Source organism: Antennarius striatus, chromosome 7 (assembly GCF_040054535.1).
Source record: "Antennarius striatus isolate MH-2024 chromosome 7, ASM4005453v1, whole genome shotgun sequence".
In the NCBI taxonomy this organism is placed as follows: domain Eukaryota; kingdom Metazoa; phylum Chordata; class Actinopteri; order Lophiiformes; family Antennariidae; genus Antennarius; species Antennarius striatus.
The window spans coordinates 544,342-565,295 of NC_090782.1; the positions used below are offsets into that span (position 1 = coordinate 544,342).

The following is a 20,954-nucleotide window of genomic DNA, read 5'->3' on the forward strand; positions in this document are numbered from 1 at the left end:
CACACTTCTGTGTGACTGAACACCTCCAGCAGAAACTAGAGTCAAACCAGGACGTGTGTCTGGAAGCGGACCGACTCCTGACCCACATCAGGGGTAGATGGGGGTCAGCAACAGCCCCCAGTGCCCCCCCAGCGGACCGACTCCTGACCCACATCAGGGGTAGATGGGGGTCAGCAACAGCCCCCAGTGCCCCCCCCAGCGGACCGACTCCTGACCCACATCAGGGGTAGATGGGGGTCAGCAACAGCCCCCAGTGCCCCCCCAGCGGACCGACTCCTGACCCACATCAGGGGTAGATGGGGGTCAGCAACAGCCCCCAGTGCCCCCCCCAGCGGACCGACTCCTGACCCACATCAGGGGTAGATGGGGGTCAGCAACAGCCCCCAGTGCCCCCCCAGCGGACCGACTCCTGACCCACATCAGGGGTAGATGGGGGTCAGCAACAGCCCCCAGTGCCCCCCCACCGTGAAGGTGAACATTCACCTGAATACAGACTCAAGCACTGGTGAACGACAGAAGTCTAGACACCAACCACCAAAGAGAAGTCCAGGTACGGAGAGCTCCGCCCCTCCAGGTGTTCATGGTGTTACACTGAAGGTCCTCTGCTCTACATGACCCCCCCCCCCTGGAAAACCACTCCTGCAGCTGGACCAGAGGGACGTGACTTCATGAGCAGAACAGAAACAGGACGGAGACTCTGAGCCGGTCTGGACCAGCTCCTGACGTCAGCTGCTGGTACCCCTGTGGTCCTGGTCCTGTCAGGGGTGGTGCCCCCCCAGCAGCTGCAGGGCTACAACTCTACCCCTGCCCCCCCAGCAGCTGCAGGGCTACAACTCTACCCGTGCCCCCCCAGCAGCTGCAGGGCTATCTCCTCATCATCAGCCAGACTCAGGCCCGTGTCCAGGGCGGTCCTGTCACGCCGCTGACCTCTGACCTTCTTCCTCTTCGGTCCCCCCCCCTCCTCGTCGCTGCCGTCACCCCCCTGCTGCCGTTTCTCTGGTCTCCGTTCTTCCTCCCCCCCCCCAGACTGACCCCGGTCCGGGTCTGGCAGGGTGCTGGGGTGGAACTCCTCGTCGCTGTGATGGGCCAGGTAGGCCACCACCTCGTCCTGGTCGGGGGCCCGCCCCCCCCCGCCGGCCCCCCCCGCGGCCTCCCTGCGGGCGGCCCTGGCCCTCTGCCTCTGCTCCCGGTGTTTGGCCTTCACCCGCCGGCTGAACTCCTTCTTGTCAAACTCCTGGTCCTCACGCCTCAGCCGCTCCTTCGCCTCCTCCACGTTGATGCCCGACACCCCCTCCTCCTCCTCGTCCCCCCCCCCGGTCACTGAGCGCTGGACTGGGGGCCACAGCTGAACGGCGTCTCCTTCCTCATTGAAAGTCAGTTTGGTGTTGATCTGGAAGTTCCTCTTGAGGACCTTCTTGGCGTCTTTGACCCTGGTCCCCTTCTGGGTTCTGGGTCGGGGGCCCCCCTCAGGCTCCCCCAGCGGCTCCCCCAGCGGCTCCTGGCCCCCCGTGAGGTTGAAGACGTCTCTCCTCTTGAGTGTCAGCAGGTCGTCGTCTCTCAAACCGTCCTCGTCTTCATCGTCTGAGTCCTGATGCGGCGTTCTGTGCTGCTCTGCTTCCTCCTCGCTGTCACCTGACTCTTCTGACGCTGACCTCTGACCTCCAGCCAGCTGGGCCCTGAAGCTCCTCAGCTCCTCCTCTTCTTCTGGCTGCTGCTCCGGTCTGCGGGCCCCAGGCTTCTTGAGGAAGCGGACCCTGGGGGCCACGGCCAGCCCCAGGGACAGGGCGTACTGCTGAGTGTGCAGCTTGAAGACGTCGAACACCTCCTTGTTCTTCATCAGGTGGACGGAACGCAGGTAGGACACGAAGCAGCGCTGGGCCCGCCCCTTCTGCTCCGCCTCCTGGGCCAGGAACGCCTGCAGCTTCTGCTGGACGTCCTGCAGCTTGTCTGGATTCACCTGCACCCAACCACAGCAGCACATTAATGAACAGGGCGGGCACAGACTGAAACATCCTGCGACACCCATGAATCCAACATGTGACCCTGACCTACTCTCATAGGTCAAGGTCATGTAATAAAGACCCATGATCCAACATGTAACAGGTGCATTCTGTCTTCAGGTTTCACAGCTGTGTACCTAAACGGTTTAAAAGTGAAAATGACCTAGTTTTTCAAGGTCAAGGTTGTGATGTAATGTTCATCCCCTTCCCTCCCTGAACGCAACGCCTTCTGTCCCGTCGTTCTGTCTCCTCCGGTTCCTGAGATGTGTGCAAAACAATCTCAGGACAGAAAATGTCTCAGACCATAGATCAAAGCACTACCTTTGATCTATGGTCTGAGACTCACTGGCCTTCTCCCTCGTGAGTGTGTGTGTCTGTGTGTGTGTGTCTGGTCTTGCTCCAGCCGTTCCCCCCTTCTCCACAGGTGAAGTGAATCCCAGGTTGGCTACCAGGTTTCTAGCCTGTGTAGCCTCAGAGGAGCGCTTATTTTAGGAAAAAAGGCTAAAACTTACAACTTTGTCGCTCGCTAGCGCCGCTATTTGTGTGTGCCGACGGAAATAACCGAAGTGACCCGAACGCTCCCGATCATTAAATATGCACTGGGGTCATGACCTCCTCTCGTCCAATGAGAAACAAAATATTGTTTTTTTCCAAGCTGAACCCGTGAATTGGTGTAAGACAAGGAGAGGACCATCAATCAAAAGAATCCAGTGTTTCTAGTAGAGTTTGTGTTAAAGTCCTCATTAATAAACAAATGGTGAATGCTGAGGGGGGGGGTGGAGACAGACCGATCAGAAGGTCAATGAAAGATATTATCAATACTTGTTAGTAGTCTTAGACTTTTGTTCCCTCTGACCAGCAGGAATAACCAGCGATGATGTAAATGTGTTTTCACCTCGCTTGATGTTTTATGTGTTTTTAAATGGAAATGAAAAATCATGTTATTGAATTAAATAATCTAAACTAAACCCTGACATACCAATGGTGATGGTGGTGGTCAGAGTTAAATGTCTTCTAGTCTCAGTAAACTACCAGTAAACACTGAGTAATATTTAGTCTGACTGTATCTTCAGAGTGAATGAAGTTTTCAATGGTTGAATCTCACATTCATTCCTGCATCAAGTAGGACAGAAATAAAGAGAGTTCAGCTCCAGCTGCTGGCTTTAGGGGGTTTTTGGAGGGAAACTGAACACAAGATTTTGTCCTCAGAACGCAGGAAAACAACCTCCCCATAGGGGGTCTGGGGAGGCCCCCCGGACCCCCTATGGGGAGTGTCGGTCGTCCACCCGTGCCTCACTGTCTGGGACACAGAGGGTGTCCTTTTGTGGTTTAGTCAACTCTGTTACACTGAGACACAGTAGGGTAGTCACACCAGGTCCTGGTGTAGGACCAGTGTGTGTGTGTGTGTGTGTGTGTGTGTGTGAGGGTGTGTGTGTGTGTGTGTGAGGGTGTGTGTGTGTGTGTGTGAGGGTGTGTGTGTGTGTGGACACCAGACACCTTCAACCACCTGCTTCATGTGCTGATGACACTAAAGCACCAGGTTCGTTTGGTGTGATGTGGGGGTGTGAGGTGGGGTGTGATGTGGGGTGTGAGGTGGGGTGTGATGTGGGGGTGTGAGGTGGGGTGTGATGTGGGGTGTGAGGTGGGGTGTGAGGTGGGGTGTGATGTGGGGTGTGATGTGGGGGTGTGAGGTGGGGTGTGAGGTGGGGTGTGATGTGGGGTGTGATGTGGGGGGGCCCCACCTGGATCTTGCTGATGGGGACCTTCTTGTCCTGCAGCTGGCGGACCATGCCCTTCTCCTCTGAAGGCAGCAGCAGCAGCAGAGCCTCCCCCCCCTCCTTGTACCTGGCGGTGCGCCCCACCCTGTGGATGTAGGTGTCGGCGTCCTCGGGACAGTCGAACTGCAGCACCCAGTTGACGGAGGGGAAGTCCAGCCCCCGGGCGGCGACGTCGGTGGCGAGCAGCACGGCGCTCTGCTTGCGGAGGAACTGGTTGTAGACCTCCACCCGCTTCATCTGCTGCTGCCGGCCGTGGAGCGCCAGCACCGGCACGCCGGGCCGCAGGCGGCACAGCACCCGGAACAGGTACTGCACCTCCTTACAGCAGGCGAAGAACACCATCACCTTCCTCCTCAGGTGGCTCCTGATGAAGGAGTAGAGCACGTTGACCTTCTGGTGCAGCTCCACCACCACGTAGCTCTGCTCCAGCGTGGCCGGCGTGCTGAAGCGGGCCTGCTGGTGGACCCACACGTACTCGGGGTCCTTGAGGCTGAGCCGGGCCAGGTCTTTGAGGGACTTGGTCTGCGTGGCGGAGAACAGCAGCGTCTGCCGGCTGCGGGGGAGGTTCTCCACGATGGCGTTGAGCGTCTCCTGGAAGCCCAGGTCCAGGATCCGGTCGGCCTCGTCCAGGACCAGCAGCTGCAGGCTGGAGGCGTGGAAGGTGGCCGTCTGGTCCATGTGCTGCAGCAGCCGGCCCGGGGTGCAGATGATGACGTTGGTGTGCTGGATCTTCTCCGACTCGGTCTGCAGGTCCTTCCCACCGATGATGAGCCCCGCTGAGAAGTCGTGGTTCTTCCCCACCTTACGGAGGACCTCGAACGTCTGGTAGGCCAGCTCTCTGGTGGGGGAGATGATGAGGGCCCCCAGCCCGTCCAGGGAGCTCCACTGCTGCCGGTACAGACCCTCCAGCACCGGGATGAGGAAGGCCAGGGTCTTCCCGGAGCCGGTCTTGGCCGCAGCCAGGACGTCTCTCCCCTGCAGGGCGAGGCCGATGGTCTGCCTCTGGATCTCCGTGGGCTGGCGGTACTGACCCTCCTGCAGGCCCAGCAGGGTCTTCTTGGAGATGGGGAAGTCGGAGAACTTGACCACCTGCTGCGGGTCGATGTGAGCGGACCTGCCGACCAGCGCCTGGATGTAGTCCCGCTCCAGCTGCCAGCCGGGCTTCCTCCGCGCCCGCTCCCGCTTCACCCGCGTCTTGGTCCGGTTGTATTTCTTCTTCCACTTCTCAAAGTTCCTCACGGGGTCTGAGTCGTCCTTCCCCCCGGGGGGCTTCGGCCTCCTCCCGGGGGCGGCGGGCTCCTGTTTCTCCATGACTGAACAGAGCGACGATCTGACTTTAACAGCTCCGAAATCCGCCGTCACCAACAACGTGGAGAAGAGACGATGTCGCGTTCTGTGACGTCAATATTGAGCGACGCGCATTTGGTCGGAGCGGAAGTAATTTCACACTTCGCAGTGGTTTCAAAGGAAAGTCTTTCCTCACGCTGTGACGTGTTTCCGGTCTTCATTCACTGAAGGGGCCTGTGTGACGTCATCCAAACAGACGGGACCCGGTGGGTTTTGTGTCATTCAGCAGATGATGACGATGACCATGACAACAACGGTTCTCCTGTGCTTTTGTTGTGGAAAAAAGAAGCGGTTGTACTTCCGGATCATATGATACTAAGGAAATTTATAAATAATTTCAAAATAAGAGCATAAAAGTTGTGTCTAAAATAGAGCGTAGTCAACTACTTAACAGCATCTCTTGTACCAACAAAACAATGATTTTTGAACGATATAGAGAAATTTCCAACGTGCTGGGCAGTAATTTTACGCTTTGACATAAACAAAGTGATATTTTTAGAGCAGTTTTTGTGTTTAAAATTAACAGGATTTTATTTGTTAAGACGTGCCCGGAAATGATGTCCGACGTCACCTCGTTTAAGAGCTACTGCTGACCGGCGGTGACAAACAGCAGTCTGTCCGGGGCGCGCAGAGCCGAACGGCGTCAGAGGGTGTGATGTGAGGCTGGTGTTAGCCGCTCCGATCACAGCCGCGGCATGGCGGACAGACAGGACACCGAGGTGAGCTTTGATGTTAGCCTTAGTGTCTGAGGCAACGTTAGCTTTAGTGTCTGAGGCAACGTTAGCTTTAGTGTCTGAGGTAACGTTAGCTTTAGTGTCTGAGGTAACGTTAGCTTTAGTCTCTGAGGTAACGTTAGCTTTAGTGTCTGAGGTAACGTTAGCTTTAGTGTCTGAGGTAACGTTAGCTTTAATGTCTGAGGTAACATTAGCTTTAGTGTCTGAGGTAACGTTAGCTTTAATGTCTGAGGTAACATTAGCTTTAGTGTCTGAGGTAACGTTAGCTTTAATGTCTGAGGTAACGTTAGCTTTAGTGTCTGAGGTAACATTAGCTTTAGTCTCTGAGGTAACGTTAGCTTTAGTGTCTGATGTAACGTTAGCTTTAGTGTCTGAGGTAACGTTAGCTTTAATGTCTGAGGTAACATTAGCTTTAGTGTCTGAGGTAACGTTAGCTTTAATGTCTGAGGTAACATTAGCTTTAGTGTCTGAGGTAACGTTAGCTTTAATGTCTGAGGTAACGTTAGCTTTAGTGTCTGAGGTAACATTAGCTTTAGTCTCTGAGGTAACGTTAGCTTTAGTGTCTGAGGTAACGTTAGCTTTAGTGTCTGAGGTAACGTTAGCTTTAGTGTCTGAGGCAACGTTAGCTTTAGTCTCTGAGGTAACGTTAGCTTTAGTCTCTGAGGTAACGTTAGCTTTAATGTCTGAGGTAACGTTAGCTTTAGTGTCTGAGGTGACGTTAGCTTTAATGTCTGAGGTAACGTTAGCTTTAGTGTCTGAGGTAACGTTAGCTTTAGTGTCTGAGGTAACGTTAGCTTTAGTGTCTGAGGTAACGTTAGCTTTAGTGTCTGAGGTAACGTTAGCTTTAGTGTCTGAGGTAACGTTAGCTTTAGTGTCTGAGGTAACGTTAGCTTTAGTGTCTGAGGTAACGTTAGCTTTAGTGTCTGAGGTAACGTTAGCTTTAGTGTCTGAGGTAACGTTAGCTTTAGTCTCTGAGGTAACGTTAGCTTTAGTCTCTGAGGTAACGTTAGCTTTAGTGTCTGAGGTAACGTTAGCTTTAATGTCTGAGGTAACATTAGCTTTAGTGTCTGAGGTAACGTTAGCTTTAATGTCTGAGGTAACATTAGCTTTAGTGTCTGAGGTAACGTTAGCTTTAATGTCTGAGGTAACGTTAGCTTTAGTGTCTGAGGTAACATTAGCTTTAGTCTCTGAGGTAACGTTAGCTTTAGTGTCTGATGTAACGTTAGCTTTAGTGTCTGAGGTAACGTTAGCTTTAATGTCTGAGGTAACATTAGCTTTAGTGTCTGAGGTAACGTTAGCTTTAATGTCTGAGGTAACGTTAGCTTTAGTGTCTGAGGTAACATTAGCTTTAGTCTCTGAGGTAACGTTAGCTTTAGTGTCTGAGGTAACGTTAGCTTTAGTGTCTGAGGTAACGTTAGCTTTAGTGTCTGAGGCAACGTTAGCTTTAGTCTCTGAGGTAACGTTAGCTTTAGTCTCTGAGGTAACGTTAGCTTTAATGTCTGAGGTAACGTTAGCTTTAGTGTCTGAGGTGACGTTAGCTTTAATGTCTGAGGTAACGTTAGCTTTAGTGTCTGAGGTAACGTTAGCTTTAGTGTCTGAGGTAACGTTAGCTTTAGTGTCTGAGGTAACGTTAGCTTTAGTGTCTGAGGTAACGTTAGCTTTAGTGTCTGAGGTAACGTTAGCTTTAGTGTCTGAGGTAACGTTAGCTTTAGTGTCTGAGGTAACGTTAGCTTTAGTGTCTGAGGTAACGTTAGCTTTAGTGTCTGAGGTGACATTAGCTTTAGTGTCTGAGGTAACGTTAGCTTTGGTGTCTGAGGTAACGTTAGCTTTAGTGTCTGAGGTAACGTTAGCTTTAGTGTCTGAGGTAACGTTAGCTTTAGTGTCTGAGGTAACGTTAGCTTTAGTGTCTGAGGTAACGTTAGCTTTAGTGTCTGAGGTAACGTTAGCTTTAGTGTCTGAGGTAACGTTAGCTTTAGTGTCTGAGGTGACGTTAGCTTTAGTGTCTGATGTAACGTTAGCTTTAGTGTCTGAGGTAACGTTAGCTTTAGTGTCTGAGGTGACGTTAGCTTTAGTGTCTGAGGTAACGTTAGCTTTAGTGTCTGAGGTAACGTTAGCTTTAGTCTCTGAGGTAACGTTAGCTTTAGTGTCTGAGGTGACGTTAGCTTTAGTGTCTGAGGTGACGTTAGCTTTAGTGTCTGAGGTGACGTTAGCTTTAGTGTCTGAGGTGACGTTAGCTTTAGTGTCTGAGGTAACGTTAGCTTTAGTGTCTGAGGTAACGTTAGCTTTAGTGTCTGAGGTAACGTTAGCTTTAGTGTCTGAGGTAACGTTAGCTTTAGTCTATGAGGTGACGTTAGCTTTGGTGTGTGAGGTAATGTTAGCTTTTGTGTCTGAGGTATCGTTAGCTTTAGCCCTAAACCTAAACCCTACCCCTAAACCTTACACCCTTACCCTAACTAAAGTTTGCCCCTAAGGGAGTGGATACCTTAGATTCTCTGCCCATCTTTTATAATCACACAAACTGTTTTTACTGCTGTCCACTTCTGCAGTCAGTCGGTAAACTTTAAACAGTGGAGGTGGTTCATGTTGTGTTCATGTTGTGTATTTGTGTTGAATGGTGTTGTCTGTAGTGACAGACGTGTCAGTAATGCATTGCTCTCATGACCAGCTGGACGAGGCTGAGCAGATCTACCTTCTGATGAAGGAGGAGTATCGCATCTCCAGGAACGTCCGTCTTGCGTGGTTCCTTGGTAAACTTAACCAAGTCATCTGTCCAGCCTCCACACCTGAACTGGTGAGTTAGAACCTGTGGACACCCTCTCTACAGGTGTGGACGGTTACCTTCAAGACACTCAGACCCACTTCTGACAACCTGTGTGCAAATGTATCACGTGTCAACGTTTAATCAGGGTCGTTTGTGTGGTTCCTGTTACGATGTAACAAGAGTAACCCAGTTATTGGATAATAACTGGCTTCACCTGAGCAGTAACCATGAAAGAAAGAAACCTTTTGTGTTATCGTTCATACTCTCTGAAAAATGACAGAAGTTATAAATTCTGCCAGGGAACGTAAACCTCTGAACACGACAGTAAGGTCTGGGGGCTGTGACTGGACTGAACGTCCCCCATCAGCCACCTGCACCTGTACCGGAGCAGCAGACTGTGTGAAGCTAGCATGAAGCTAGCATGAAGCTGGCTGCTCTCTGGTGACGGTGTTGGAGGAGAGGACAGTGTAGACAGAGCCACACATCCTTCAGCAGCCAGAGGAGTCTGATCAGACCGAGGCTTTCCTTCCCAAACACAGGACGACTAGATGAAGGACATTGTCCCTCAGGCCGTCAGGCGGGACAACTCTTCACTGGGCGGAGGGGGAGGAAGATAGATAGGAAACGGCAGGAGCCACCAGTAACTACAGTAGATGATTATTCAATTCAGTTCAATTCAGTTCAAATAACTTTATTAGTCCCCAAGGGGCATTTGAAAGCACATAAAGCAGGATTGGTGTAAAACATAGTGTAAACATGAACAATCTTCTTCTCCTCTGGGCTTCTCCCTTCAGGGGTCTCCACAGCCAATCAGTGTCCTCCATCTAACCCTGTCTTCTCATCCTCTTCTCTCACACCAACTACCTTCATGTCCTCTTTCACTACATCCATAAACCTCCTCTTTGGTCTTCCTCTAGGCCTCCTGCCTGGCAGTTCAGAACTCGGCATCCTTCTACCAATATATTCACTATCTCTCCTCTGGACATGTCCAAACCATCTCAGTCTGTCCTCTCTGACTTTATCTCCAGAACCTCTAACATGTGCTGTCCCTCTGATGGACTCATTCCTGATCCTATCCATCCTGGTCACTCCCAGAGAGAACCTCAGCATCTTCATCTCTGCTACCTCCAGCCATCCTGTGTATATTTGTATTTATCAGTTTTTAAAAACTTTTTGTTACCCTGTGTGCTTTTTTCTGTGAAATGCTTTTAGATGATGCCAGAATCTTATTTCCTTCAGGAAGGCTTCAGAAGGGATCCACGTTCTCTCTCTCTGTCTAAATCCTTGCCTCCTCTTTCAATCCTCTGATCACTTGCAGCTGAACTCAGGAAATGAACTGGACTTGCTGAGCGTCCTCCCTAAAGGCTGGCATCCTGACCAGCTTCCCCCCAGGCGCCCCTGTGTGTTGATGCCTTCCACCCGCGCCACCTTCCTGGCACGGAGGTATCGCTTCATCATCGAGCTGGACCTGAGTCCCTCCACAGGGATCGTGGTGAGACAAACACAGCGGAACATCTGCTGACTGGGTTCTGAATGATTACAGCTAACAGTTAAACTAACGAGTTAGTGTCTGTTAGTGGACGACTCCCACATGAATGTGAACACATCCTGTGTGTGTGTGTGTGTGTGTGTGTGTGTGTGTGTGTGTGTGTGTGTGTGTGTGTGTGTGTGTGTGTGTGTGTGTTGCAGGATGACGGGACAGGGGAGATGATCTTTGACGAGGTGTTCCAGGCCCTGTCCCGGTGTCTGACGGGTCTGACCCAGACGTTCCAGGTCCCCGGTACCGACCAGCCCTTCAGGCCCAACATCTTCGTCACCATCCTGGCGTACTCGTCCATCATCGGCCTCACGTCCCATCAGGTCCGTGCTGGGGCCGGTTGGTGTTACAGGAGTGTGTTGTGGATGGTAACACCACACGAGTGTGTTTCACCACTGCTCACCGCCGTCACACATTGAACCTGCTGTGGGGGGGGGGTCCACCTCCACATCACTGCAGCGCATTTAAAAGCTGTTTACGTTAGACTTTAGCTTTTGATGTCTGTAGTGAACCTGACGGTGGGATCAGCAGGCTGGGGGGGTCGTCTGCCCACACTAGTGAAATCTAGAGAGCACTAGTGTGAACATTCACACACGTGAAGCTTTAGGGTTCTGGGCTGTGGAATCAAAGTGATGTTTCAGCTAGAATGAACCTTTGTCTCACACACCTCCTCTGGGTAGAGCATTTATGCCCCCCCCATTAACTGTGTATGTAGAAGAACATACGTACACAGTTATGTCCCACGCTGTGTTTAATACACAGCGTGGGACCTGACCCTTTTCTGACATAGATGAGTGACCGACGGCTCCTTTTAGACCTCTCGTCCTGCAGCGATGAAGCCACCAGTCTGGTGTGTTTGACGCTCCAGCTGACTTCCTTCCTCCCAGGTTCTGGTTCAGGGCTGTCAGCTGGACACCATGGACCTGGAGGAGTTCCTGCTCCACATCTACCAGCAGCTCAGAGCAGTGGAGAGCAACATCGCTCAGGTCCTCCATCAGCAGCACCAACAGGTGAGTGTTCATGGGTAGTGTCTGCAGACAGGAAGTGTTCATGGGTAGTGTCTGCAGACAGGAAGTGTTCATGGGTAGTGTCTGCAGACAGGAAGTGTTCATGGGTAGTGTCTGCAGACAGGAAGTGTTCATGGGTAGTGTCTGCAGACAGGAAGTGTTCATGGGTAGTGTCTGCAGACAGGAAGTGTTCATGGGTAGTGTCTGCAGACAGGAAGTGTTCATGGGTAGTGTCTGCAGACAGGAAGTGTTCATGGGTAGTGTCTGCAGACAGGAAGTGTTCATGGGTAGTGTCTGCAGACAGGAAGTGTTCATGGGTAGTGTCTGCAGACAGGAAGTGTTCAGAGGTAGTGTCTGCAGACAGGAAGTGTTCAGAGGTAGTGTCTGCAGACAGGAAGTGTTCATGGGTAGTGTCTGCAGACAGGAAGTGTTCAGAGGTAGTGTCTGCAGACAGGAAGTGTTCAGAGGTAGTGTCTGCAGACAGGAAGTGTTCATGGGTAGTGTCTGCAGACAGGAAGTGTTCAGAGGTAGTGTCTGCAGACAGGAAGTGTTCAGAGGTAGTGTCTGCAGACAGGAAGTGTTCAGAGGTAGTGTCTGCAGACAGGAAGTGTTCATGGGTAGTGTCTGCAGACAGGAAGTGTTCAGAGGTAGTGTCTGCAGACAGGAAGTGTTCAGAGGTAGTGTCTGCAGACAGGAAGTGTTCAGAGGTAGTGTCTGCAGACAGGAAGTGTTCATGGGTAGTGTCTGCAGACAGGAAGTGTTCAGAGGTAGTGTCTGCAGACAGGAAGTGTTCAGAGGTAGTGTCTGCAGACAGGAAGTGTTCATGGGTAGTGTCTGCAGACAGGAAGTGTTCAGAGGTAGTGTCTGCAGACAGGAAGTGTTCAGAGGTAGTGTCTGCAGACAGGAAGTGTTCAGAGGTAGTGTCTGCAGACAGGAAGTGTTCATGGGTAGTGTCTGCAGACAGGAAGTGTTCAGAGGTAGTGTCTGCAGACAGGAAGTGTTCAGAGGTAGTGTCTGCAGACAGGAAGTGTTCATGGGTAGTGTCTGCAGACAGGAAGTGTTCATGGGTAGTGTCTGCAGACAGGAAGTGTTCATGGGTAGTGTCTGCAGACAGGAAGTGTTCAGAGGTAGTGTCTGCAGACAGGAAGTGTTCAGGGGTAGTGTCTGCAGACAGGAAGTGTTCATGGGTAGTGTCTGCAGACAGGAAGTGTTCATGGGTAGTGTCTGCAGACAGGAAGTGTTCATGGGTAGTGTCTGCAGACAGGAAGTGTTCAGAGGTAGTGTCTGCAGACAGGAAGTGTTCATGGGTAGTGTCTGCAGACAGGAAGTGTTCAGAGGTAGTGTCTGCAGACAGGAAGTGTTCATGGGTAGTGTCTGCAGACAGGAAGTGTTCAGAGGTAGTGTCTGCAGACAGGAAGTGTTCATGGGTAGTGTCTGCAGACAGGAAGTGTTCATGGGTAGTGTCTGCAGACAGGAAGTGTTCAGAGGTAGTGTCTGCAGTCAGGAAGTGTTCAGAGGTAGTGTCTGCAGACAGGAAGTGTTCAGAGGTAGTGTCTGCAGACAGGAAGTGTTCAGAGGTAGTGTCTGCAGACAGGAAGTGTTCAGAGGTAGTGTCTGCAGACAGGAAGTGTTCAGAGGTAGTGTCTGCAGACAGGAAGTGTTCATGGGTAGTGTCTGCAGACAGGAAGTGTTCAGAGGTAGTGTCTGCAGGCAGGAAGTGTTCATGGGTAGTGTCTGCAGACAGGAAGTGTTCAGAGGTAGTGTCTGCAGACAGGAAGTGTTCATGGGTAGTGTCTGCAGACAGGAAGTGTTCATGGGTAGTGTCTGCAGACAGGAAGTGTTCATGGGTAGTGTCTGCAGACAGGAAGTATTCAGAGGTAGTGTCTGCAGACAGGAAGTGTTCAGAGGTAGTGTCTGCAGACAGGAAGTGTTCATGGGTAGTGTGCAGACAGGAAGTGTTCAGAGGTAGTGTCTGCAGACAGGAAGTGTTCATGGGTAGTGTCTGCAGACAGGAAGTGTTCATGGGTAGTGTCTGCAGACAGGAAGTGTTCAGAGGTAGTGTCTGCAGTCAGGAAGTGTTCAGAGGTAGTGTCTGCAGACAGGAAGTGTTCAGAGGTAGTGTCTGCAGACAGGAAGTGTTCAGAGGTAGTGTCTGCAGACAGGAAGTGTTCAGAGGTAGTGTCTGCAGACAGGAAGTGTTCAGAGGTAGTGTCTGCAGACAGGAAGTGTTCATGGGTAGTGTCTGCAGACAGGAAGTGTTCAGAGGTAGTGTCTGCAGGCAGGAAGTGTTCATGGGTAGTGTCTGCAGACAGGAAGTGTTCAGAGGTAGTGTCTGCAGACAGGAAGTGTTCATGGGTAGTGTCTGCAGACAGGAAGTGTTCATGGGTAGTGTCTGCAGACAGGAAGTGTTCATGGGTAGTGTCTGCAGACAGGAAGTATTCAGAGGTAGTGTCTGCAGACAGGAAGTGTTCAGAGGTAGTGTCTGCAGACAGGAAGTGTTCAGAGGTAGTGTCTGCAGACAGGAAGTGTTCATGGGTAGTGTCTGCAGACAGGAAGTGTTCAGAGGTAGTGTCTGCAGACAGGAAGTGTTCATGGGTAGTGTCTGCAGACAGGAAGTGTTCAGAGGTAGTGTCTGCAGACAGGAAGTGTTCAGAGGTAGTGTCTGCAGACAGGAAGTGTTCATGGGTAGTGTCTGCAGACAGGAAGTGTTCAGAGGTAGTGTCTGCAGACAGGAAGTGTTCATGGGTAGTGTCTGCAGACAGGAAGTGTTCATGGGTAGTGTCTGCAGACAGGAAGTGTTCAGAGGTAGTGTCTGCAGACAGGAGGTGTTCATGGGTAGTGTCTGCAGACAGGAAGTGTTCATGGGTAGTGTCTGCAGAGGAGGAAGTGTTCATGGGTAGTGTCTGCAGACAGGAAGTGTTCATGGGTAGTGTCTGCAGACAGGAAGTGTTCATGGGTAGTGTCTGCAGACAGGAAGTGTTCAGAGGTAGTGTCTGCAGACAGGAAGTGTTCATGGGTAGTGTCTGCAGACAGGAAGTGTTCAGGGGTAGTGTCTGCAGACAGGAAGTGTTCATGGGTAGTGTCTGCAGACAGGAAGTGTTCAGAGGTAGTGTCTGCAGACAGGAAGTGTTCAGAGGTAGTGTCTGCAGACAGGAAGTGTTCAGAGGTAGTGTCTGCAGACAAGAAGTGTTCAGAGGTAGTGTCTGCAGACAGGAAGTGTTCATGGGTAGTGTCTGCAGACAGGAAGTGTTCAGGGGTAGTGTCTGCAGACAGGAAGTGTTCAGGGGTAGTGTCTGCAGACAGGAAGTGTTCAGAGGTAGTGTCTGCAGACAGGAAGTGTTCAGGGGTAGTGTCTGCAGACAGGAACAGTGTTATGGGGGGGTCACCTGGAGGACCAGTGGAGCGTCTCTGTCTCTCCATCCAGTTTGGATTCACATTGATGGATTCATTTGTTCTGACCCTCAGTCTGTGGAGCAGAGCTCCGGTCCTCCACACGTCGCCCCCGATGAGCAGCCCCCCAGGACCCAGGGTGTCTCCATGGTATCAGCGGACATGGGTCTGGTCAGCATGGTGCGCCAGGGTATCCTGGCTCTGCAGCTACTGCCCCCCAACTCCAGTGCTGGTAGGATGAGATGAATTTGCAGTAGTTTCATTTGTTTGTTTGTTTTTTTCTTTTGGGGGGGGGGGTCACCCAATAGTTTCTTAAATATAATTCCAGGTTATTTTAGAATCCCCCCTGGTCCTATTCAAAGCAGTAGTGAACAAGCTTTACACTTTCTTCCTCTATGAAGTGAGTTGGTGTCTGACTGGACCTTCAGGGAGTGATCTCTTTCTCTCCAGCGTTCTGTCTGGCTTGTAGTTTAACCTTCCATGAAAATCGTGCCGTATTTTGTTGCATTTTGTTGACAAATTCAGAACAATCCTCATGTAAATGTCTTCCAGTCACTGATCCCTGTTTACTTCCTGGATTGAATCACAGACATTCTGTTGTTCCTGTTCTGGTTTCCCACAGGATTCAGTGGTGGTTCAGGTTTTGAAGCGCTTCATTTCATTTTCCTGTTAACTTGTTAGGTGAACCAGAAGTGATTAACAGGTATTCAGGTAAATGTCACTTAAACGTAACAAGTTTACCAGACTCTGGATCTCACTCTGAATCACGAACTCCATTGAACTCTTCCTCCTCGGTGTCCCTCCAGAGGTGGATGTGTTTGGGACCTTTTATTACACCACCTGCTGCTTGGAATCTGTTCAGTATGGTTTTGTTTTTTGGGGGCGTTTGTGTTCCGTCTGTCTCAGTTCTGTTTGTAAGTCGATGTTTAAAGGTTACATCTTCAGTGGTGCAGACGTAACCGCAGTAACAGTGCCCTCTTGTGGCCGTAAATGTGAACATAACAAACGTGAAATAACCTTTACATTCTAATACATAAGTTGCACCAGAGTATCAGTCCCAGGACCAGAAAACCATGACGAAAAGTGATTTATAGTTGGGGAAAAAAGGTAAATGATTAATTGTGATGAGAAATCATGTCTGTTGCTGATAGAGCTGCCCCTGGTCACAGCTCAGAGCAGAATGGATAAAATCCCTCTGAGCAGGTTGTTGAATATAGTACTTTTCAATATGTACCCCCAGTGGATGTCGCTGGTGCACCGCTGCTCTCTGCCACCTGTGTTTCTAATGCTGGAGCACTTCTGGTTCAGGTGTGTGAGGTCGTTGTTATTGATGCTGTGTGTGTAGCTCCTGCTACAAGCTAATAAAAGCTCTGCCAAATGACAACACAGGTTGGACTGTAACCCGTTAGAACAAACTCTAGAGCCTGCAGGTACTTTATCACTCAACAGGTTACTAGCTTATAACTGTCTTATAACTATATTATAACTATATTATAACTAGATCCTAACTAGATCATGACTGTATTTAACCACGTGTTTGTCTCATAAACATGGTGTGTTGTGTTTACGCTCCTATTCCCTGTGTAATGGACCTGTCTGTGTGGTTTGAGGAGAACGTTCTGCACTGATTTAACAATATTGATAATGTCTTGTTGATGTATTGATCCCTGATCACACTGAATCCATCAGGACTGGGGCCGGGGCCCGGAAGGGGCCGGTTCAACCCTCATGTGGACCAGATGTTTGGAGGGTGAACTGGCAGTGGAGAGGTGCCAGTTCACCACCCCAACACTGCCGAGGTGCCCTTGAGCCAGACATCGTCCCCTTTAGAAGTTGCTCATAGGGTTGACCACAACAAGAGCTGCCTGCTGCTCTGCCTCTCAGTGTGTGTGTGTGTGTGTGTGTGTGTGTGTGTGTGTGTGTGTGCAGTTTGCTGTCCAGCCTGAAGAGGGGGCAATGGTGTCACCTTCAACAAAATGAGTGATAGACGTGACCAGTCAGTGTGTGTCTGTCCGTGGTGACGCTGTGGTGCGTCCTGACCCTCCAGGTGTGTTTCAGGTATCATCATCATCACAGACGGGGTGACCAGTGTTCCTGACGTGGCCGTGTGTGAGACGCTGCTGAACCAGCTCAGGAGTGGAACCATCGCCTGCTCCTTTGTGCAGGTGAGTAGAGCGCAGTGACCGTCTGTTCCTCTGTCCCGTTCCCTCTGTTCTGAACCGTACGGCGCCCCCTGCAGGTGGGTGGGGCGTACTCCTACGACTGCAGCTTCGGCTACATACCCAACGTGGAGCTGATGAAGTTCATCTCAGTGGCCACCTTCGGCTCCTACCTGCCCAGCTGCCCCGAGGTGGACCTGAACAGCAGAGAGATGAACGCCTACCACAAGGCCTTCCTCACCTACTCCTTCCTGAAGAGCCCTGAGAGCATCAACTCAGAGCACCTCTGTGGTGAGTCTCAACCACGTTTCACCAGCGCTCTGTCTGTACCAGCTCCAAAAGCACACGTCTGGTGTTTTACTGCGATGAGTCGGTGACTACTTGTGGTTACTGGTGATCATACTGGTGATCATACTGGTGATCATACTGGTGATCATACTGGTGATCATACTGGTGATCATAGTGAGAGACTACTGTGTTCTAGTGTCCCAACACAAACTGTTGAACGAGCACCTGCTGTCGGCCAGCGGGAACCCCGCCCTGGTCATGAGGAGGAAGAAGCACACGGAGAAGGAGGTGCACGCCCACCTGATCAGCGTGGTGTCCGTGCGCCTGAGGGAGGGCTACACCATCAGAGAGATCAGCCTCACCAAAGGTCCGTCTCCGTGGTTACCGTCCGTCAGCGCACCGACCCCTCCTGAAGAGCCTCTGCTTTTGTGTCTGAAGGTGGGACCCAGCTGGAGGTGAAGCTGGTGTTACTATGGAAACATAACATGCACATCGAGTACCTGGCGGCCACTTCGTGGCCGCTGGACCCCCCCAAGAGGACGACGCGGGTGGAGGTGACGATGGAGGGCAGCTACGACATCCTGCACGACATCAGCTGCACCCAGAGGAAGCCCATCACCAGCCCCTACCGCACCTCCGTCATCCGCCGCTTCTGGAACACGCTGCAGAGGCACGCACACACACACACACACACACACACACACACACACACACACACACACACACACACACACACACACAGTAAACCAGGGTGATGCTGTTGACTGACAGCTGTCCTTCTGCCCCCCCAGCATCAACCAGACTGACCAGATGCTGGTTCACCTCCAGTCCTTCAACTCGGTTCCTGAGAACTACCTGATCCCTGAGAGCACCAAGAACGGGGTTCCTCTGTTCTACGTTCCTCCTGGATCCACCACCCCAGTACTGCACCCCCCCACCATCACACCTGAACACCCCAGTCAGGACAGTTAATGACATCATTCAGCCACAGAGTCTGTCTGGAGCAGTCTGTTACGTTTTACCTGTCTTTGTTTAATACATTCAGATTGAATACGTTTAGGGTGTGGGGGGACTGGGAGCCCCTCGGGGGGGTCACTGGGAGGGGCTCAGGAAAAGTATAGAAATATGAACAGTTACAGTACACAGTGTGTCTGAGCAGCGTCAGCTACATCACCACTGATGGTTAGTAATGGATTAACCATGAAGTTGTTGGACAGGTTTTATTTTGAACTTTCTGGTAGCAAACACACACACACACACACACACACACACACACACACACACACACAGCCAGCAACAGGCTCTGTTTTCAATTCTCTGATGTAATGGAAGCTAAGACTACATGATAATCTACATTAAAACCATCAAAGTGATTTTCATTCCAACAGAACCACTGAGGGGGAAACAGGAAGGTAAATGGTTAAAATGTTTTGTCAGAAACATGATGGAGAAGCTGCTGCTGCATTAGTGAGTCAGGAGTTCCAGGTGTCTGACCTGTGTAGCGTCATGCGTGTGGGGTTAGTTTATTACCCCTGAGGGGTGTGGTCAGTGCTGTTCACACCTGACACCACACACCTTGATGCCCCTCAGAGCTTCTGGGAGTTTTCACACGTGTGTTTGCAGTTGTTTCTTCTAACAGACAGATTGCTGTGGTATGTTCCACGCTGGTAGTTTAGGTTGTTAATAACCATGTTTATCATTACATTTAACTACAAGTTAAAGCTTTGGTTGGTCATGATTTAAGTTTTGTCTGAATCCTCCCAGTTCAGGTGGATTTATGAAACACTTGGAATTCCATCACACTCCTAATCCCTCTTTATTCCTGCTGATCTGATGCTCATTATTTCTGTAGATCCCTTTATGACAGGGATTTATTTCCAAACTATTTCAGACTTTTACTGACTTTGTAATCCTCTAAATCTCTAAACACGCTGACAACCGGTCCTGCTCCTGCTGCCCTCCAGGTGTGCGTCCTTCACCTGTTTGGTCTGTCCTTCCAGGTGCTGTCGCTGCAGCACAGCGGCTCCAAGGACTCCTCCCAGTCCCAGTTCGCCGCCTACTGGAAGCCCATCCTGTCCATGGACGCCACCTTCTGGCAGAGGTGGCTGCACATGCATCGCATCGCCGTCATCCTGGAGCACGACATGTGAGACGGCGTCTAGAGAGCTTCCCAGTGTTCCCAGTGTTCCCAGTGGCCCCCCTATTAAGCAGCTGTTCTTGCAGGCCGGTGCCCAAACACCTGCACACGGCGGGGAACAACGGGCGCTACTCCACCATCCAGTGCCGCATCTCCCACTCCGCCCTCACCTCACTGCTGAGGGACTGGAGCAGCTTCGTGCTGGTGGAGGGCTACTCCTACGTCAAGCTCATTTACAGGTGAGACCAGCAGGGGGGGGGTTATTACAGTACCTCAATGACCTGTGAAGGTAACATTTCTTTGAGACTGTGAGAAGGTCAGAATGTTTTGCTCTCAGTGTGTTTTAGAGAAGCTGCACTGATGGTGCCTGATTGTCACTGATGGTGCCTGATTGTCACTGATGGTGCCTGATTGTCACTAATGGTGCCTGATTGTCACTGATGGTGCCTGATTGTCACTAATGGTGCCTGATTGTCACTGATGGTGCCTGATTGTCACTAATGGTGCCTGATTGTCACTGATGGTGCCTGATTGTCACTGATGGTGCCTGATTGTCACTGATGGTGCCTGATTGTCACTAATGGTGCCTGATTGTCACTGATGGTGCCTGATTGTCACTAATGGTGCCTGATTGTCACTGATGGTGCCTGATTGTCACTGATGGTGCCTGATTGTCACTGATGGTGCCTGATTGTCACTAATGGTGCCTGATTGTCACTGATGGTGCCTGCTTGTGTCTCAGTGCTCTGGACCAGCCCCCCCTGTCCTTCTACCTGGTGCGTCTCATCTCTAAGACGCCCTGCATGGTGCTGCGTCTGGGCTTCCCCATCGGCACGGCAGCCAACGTCAGGAACAAGGTAGTGAGATGTCCAGACACCTCCAACGCCCCCCCCCCCAGCTCAGAGACGTTTAGTCTGGAGTGTGTGTGATGTGTTCAGTGTTCAGTCGTGTTCAGTCGTGTTCAGTGTACCTGTGACCTGAGACACCACAGGAACGCTGACTGGACCCGTGTCCAGCACAGATCCTTAGGGTTCAGAACGTTCTGACCCACGGTGATGTTCTTGTTCTCATCAGATTGTGGATGAGCTCCGGGAGCAGATTCTGAAGCTCCGCTTCCCCCACCGAGTCCACAGTAAAGAGGTCACCCCCAAGACCAAGAGGAAGAACGCCAGCCACCCGTCGCCCTCCAAGTCCCTGACCGTTCCTGCATCCAAACCTGCCCTGTCCGACAGGCCCTGTGTGGTGGGGGTCAACAAGCCTCTGGACAAGCTGCTCATACGGTGAGTCCACGCCTGTGGGGTCGTTCCCATGAGCCTCTGCAGCGTCACAATATTTATTACATCCAGGGACGCTTTATTGTTTCATCAAGACGTTGTGTTGGTGATGGTGGAGTGTGACTTCTGGGCAAAGCCTTCTCCAGCTACCCCAAAGGTTGTCAGGGGGGTCAGGTCTGGACTCTGGTTGGTCCATGTGTGGAAATGAAGTCTCACCCCCCTGAACCCTCCCTCACAGTCTGAGCCCCATGAGCTGCTGAGGCATCAGCGAAGGTGGAATAACCTGGACCTAACCCCAGACCAGAACACTGCTCCCACAGGTTGGGGCAGGAGGCACTAGACATGATGGGTGCAGCACTTCAGCTGCCCCTCTTCTTATCCTGATGCACCAGAGTTCATTTTACCTATAGAAAGCAGTGCATCCTGGGATACGCTTCAGGAAAAATGTGTGCATCCTGACATGACGTTTATACATCCCTAAAGTAATAACAGAATATACAGTAGAAACGACGCAAGGATTGAGTTTAACAATAGTACAATAT

At 51.2% G+C, this 20,954-nt stretch overlaps 2 protein-coding genes across 8 annotated transcripts in view; one reads left to right on the forward strand and one right to left on the reverse strand.

Annotated features, from left to right (window-relative positions):
- Positions 1-396: 396 nt before the first annotated feature.
- On the reverse strand, positions 397-5,157 carry ddx10 (DEAD (Asp-Glu-Ala-Asp) box polypeptide 10). The gene is made up of 2 exons (XM_068319431.1): positions 3,743-5,157; positions 397-1,957 (listed from the first exon to the last, which is right to left on the reverse strand). The coding sequence occupies exons 1-2, from the start codon at positions 5,087-5,089 to the stop codon at positions 836-838; spliced, it is 2,469 nt and encodes an 822-aa protein (XP_068175532.1). The 5' UTR covers positions 5,090-5,157; the 3' UTR covers positions 397-835.
- Positions 5,158-5,705: 548 nt separating this feature from the next.
- Positions 5,706-20,954, forward strand: part of szt2 (SZT2 subunit of KICSTOR complex) — a 76,290-nt gene continuing 61,041 nt past the window's right edge. For all 7 annotated transcript variants that reach the window (XR_011036666.1, XM_068318448.1, XM_068318450.1 and 4 more), the window contains exons 1-15: positions 5,706-5,844; positions 8,525-8,650; positions 9,939-10,112; positions 10,310-10,480; positions 11,045-11,167; positions 14,630-14,786; positions 16,613-16,719; positions 16,794-17,004; positions 17,198-17,368; positions 17,440-17,671; positions 17,793-17,922; positions 19,002-19,147; positions 19,225-19,377; positions 19,881-19,995; positions 20,213-20,418. Coding sequence is in view for 6 of the 7 variants with exons in the window: in XM_068318448.1 (XP_068174549.1) it covers positions 5,821-5,844; positions 8,525-8,650; positions 9,939-10,112; positions 10,310-10,480; positions 11,045-11,167; positions 14,630-14,786; positions 16,613-16,719; positions 16,794-17,004; positions 17,198-17,368; positions 17,440-17,671; positions 17,793-17,922; positions 19,002-19,147; positions 19,225-19,377; positions 19,881-19,995; positions 20,213-20,418 (2,246 nt within the window). In the remaining variant the exon portion in view is untranslated. The remainder of the gene's footprint in view (positions 5,845-8,524; positions 8,651-9,938; positions 10,113-10,309; positions 10,481-11,044; positions 11,168-14,629; positions 14,787-16,612; positions 16,720-16,793; positions 17,005-17,197; positions 17,369-17,439; positions 17,672-17,792; positions 17,923-19,001; positions 19,148-19,224; positions 19,378-19,880; positions 19,996-20,212; positions 20,419-20,954) is intronic.

What these genes read in the sequence shown, in the direction of transcription:
- ddx10 (XM_068319431.1), bottom strand. Translation starts at nt 5,089, where the DNA reads ATGGAGAAACAGGAGCCCGCCGCCCCCGGGAGGAGGCCGAAGCCCCCC. An exon ending in TCCCCATCAGCAAGATCCAG is followed by an intron (nt 1,958 to 3,742) that starts GTGGGGCCCCCC and finishes GGTTGGGTGCAG; the next exon opens with GTGAATCCAGACAAGCTGCA.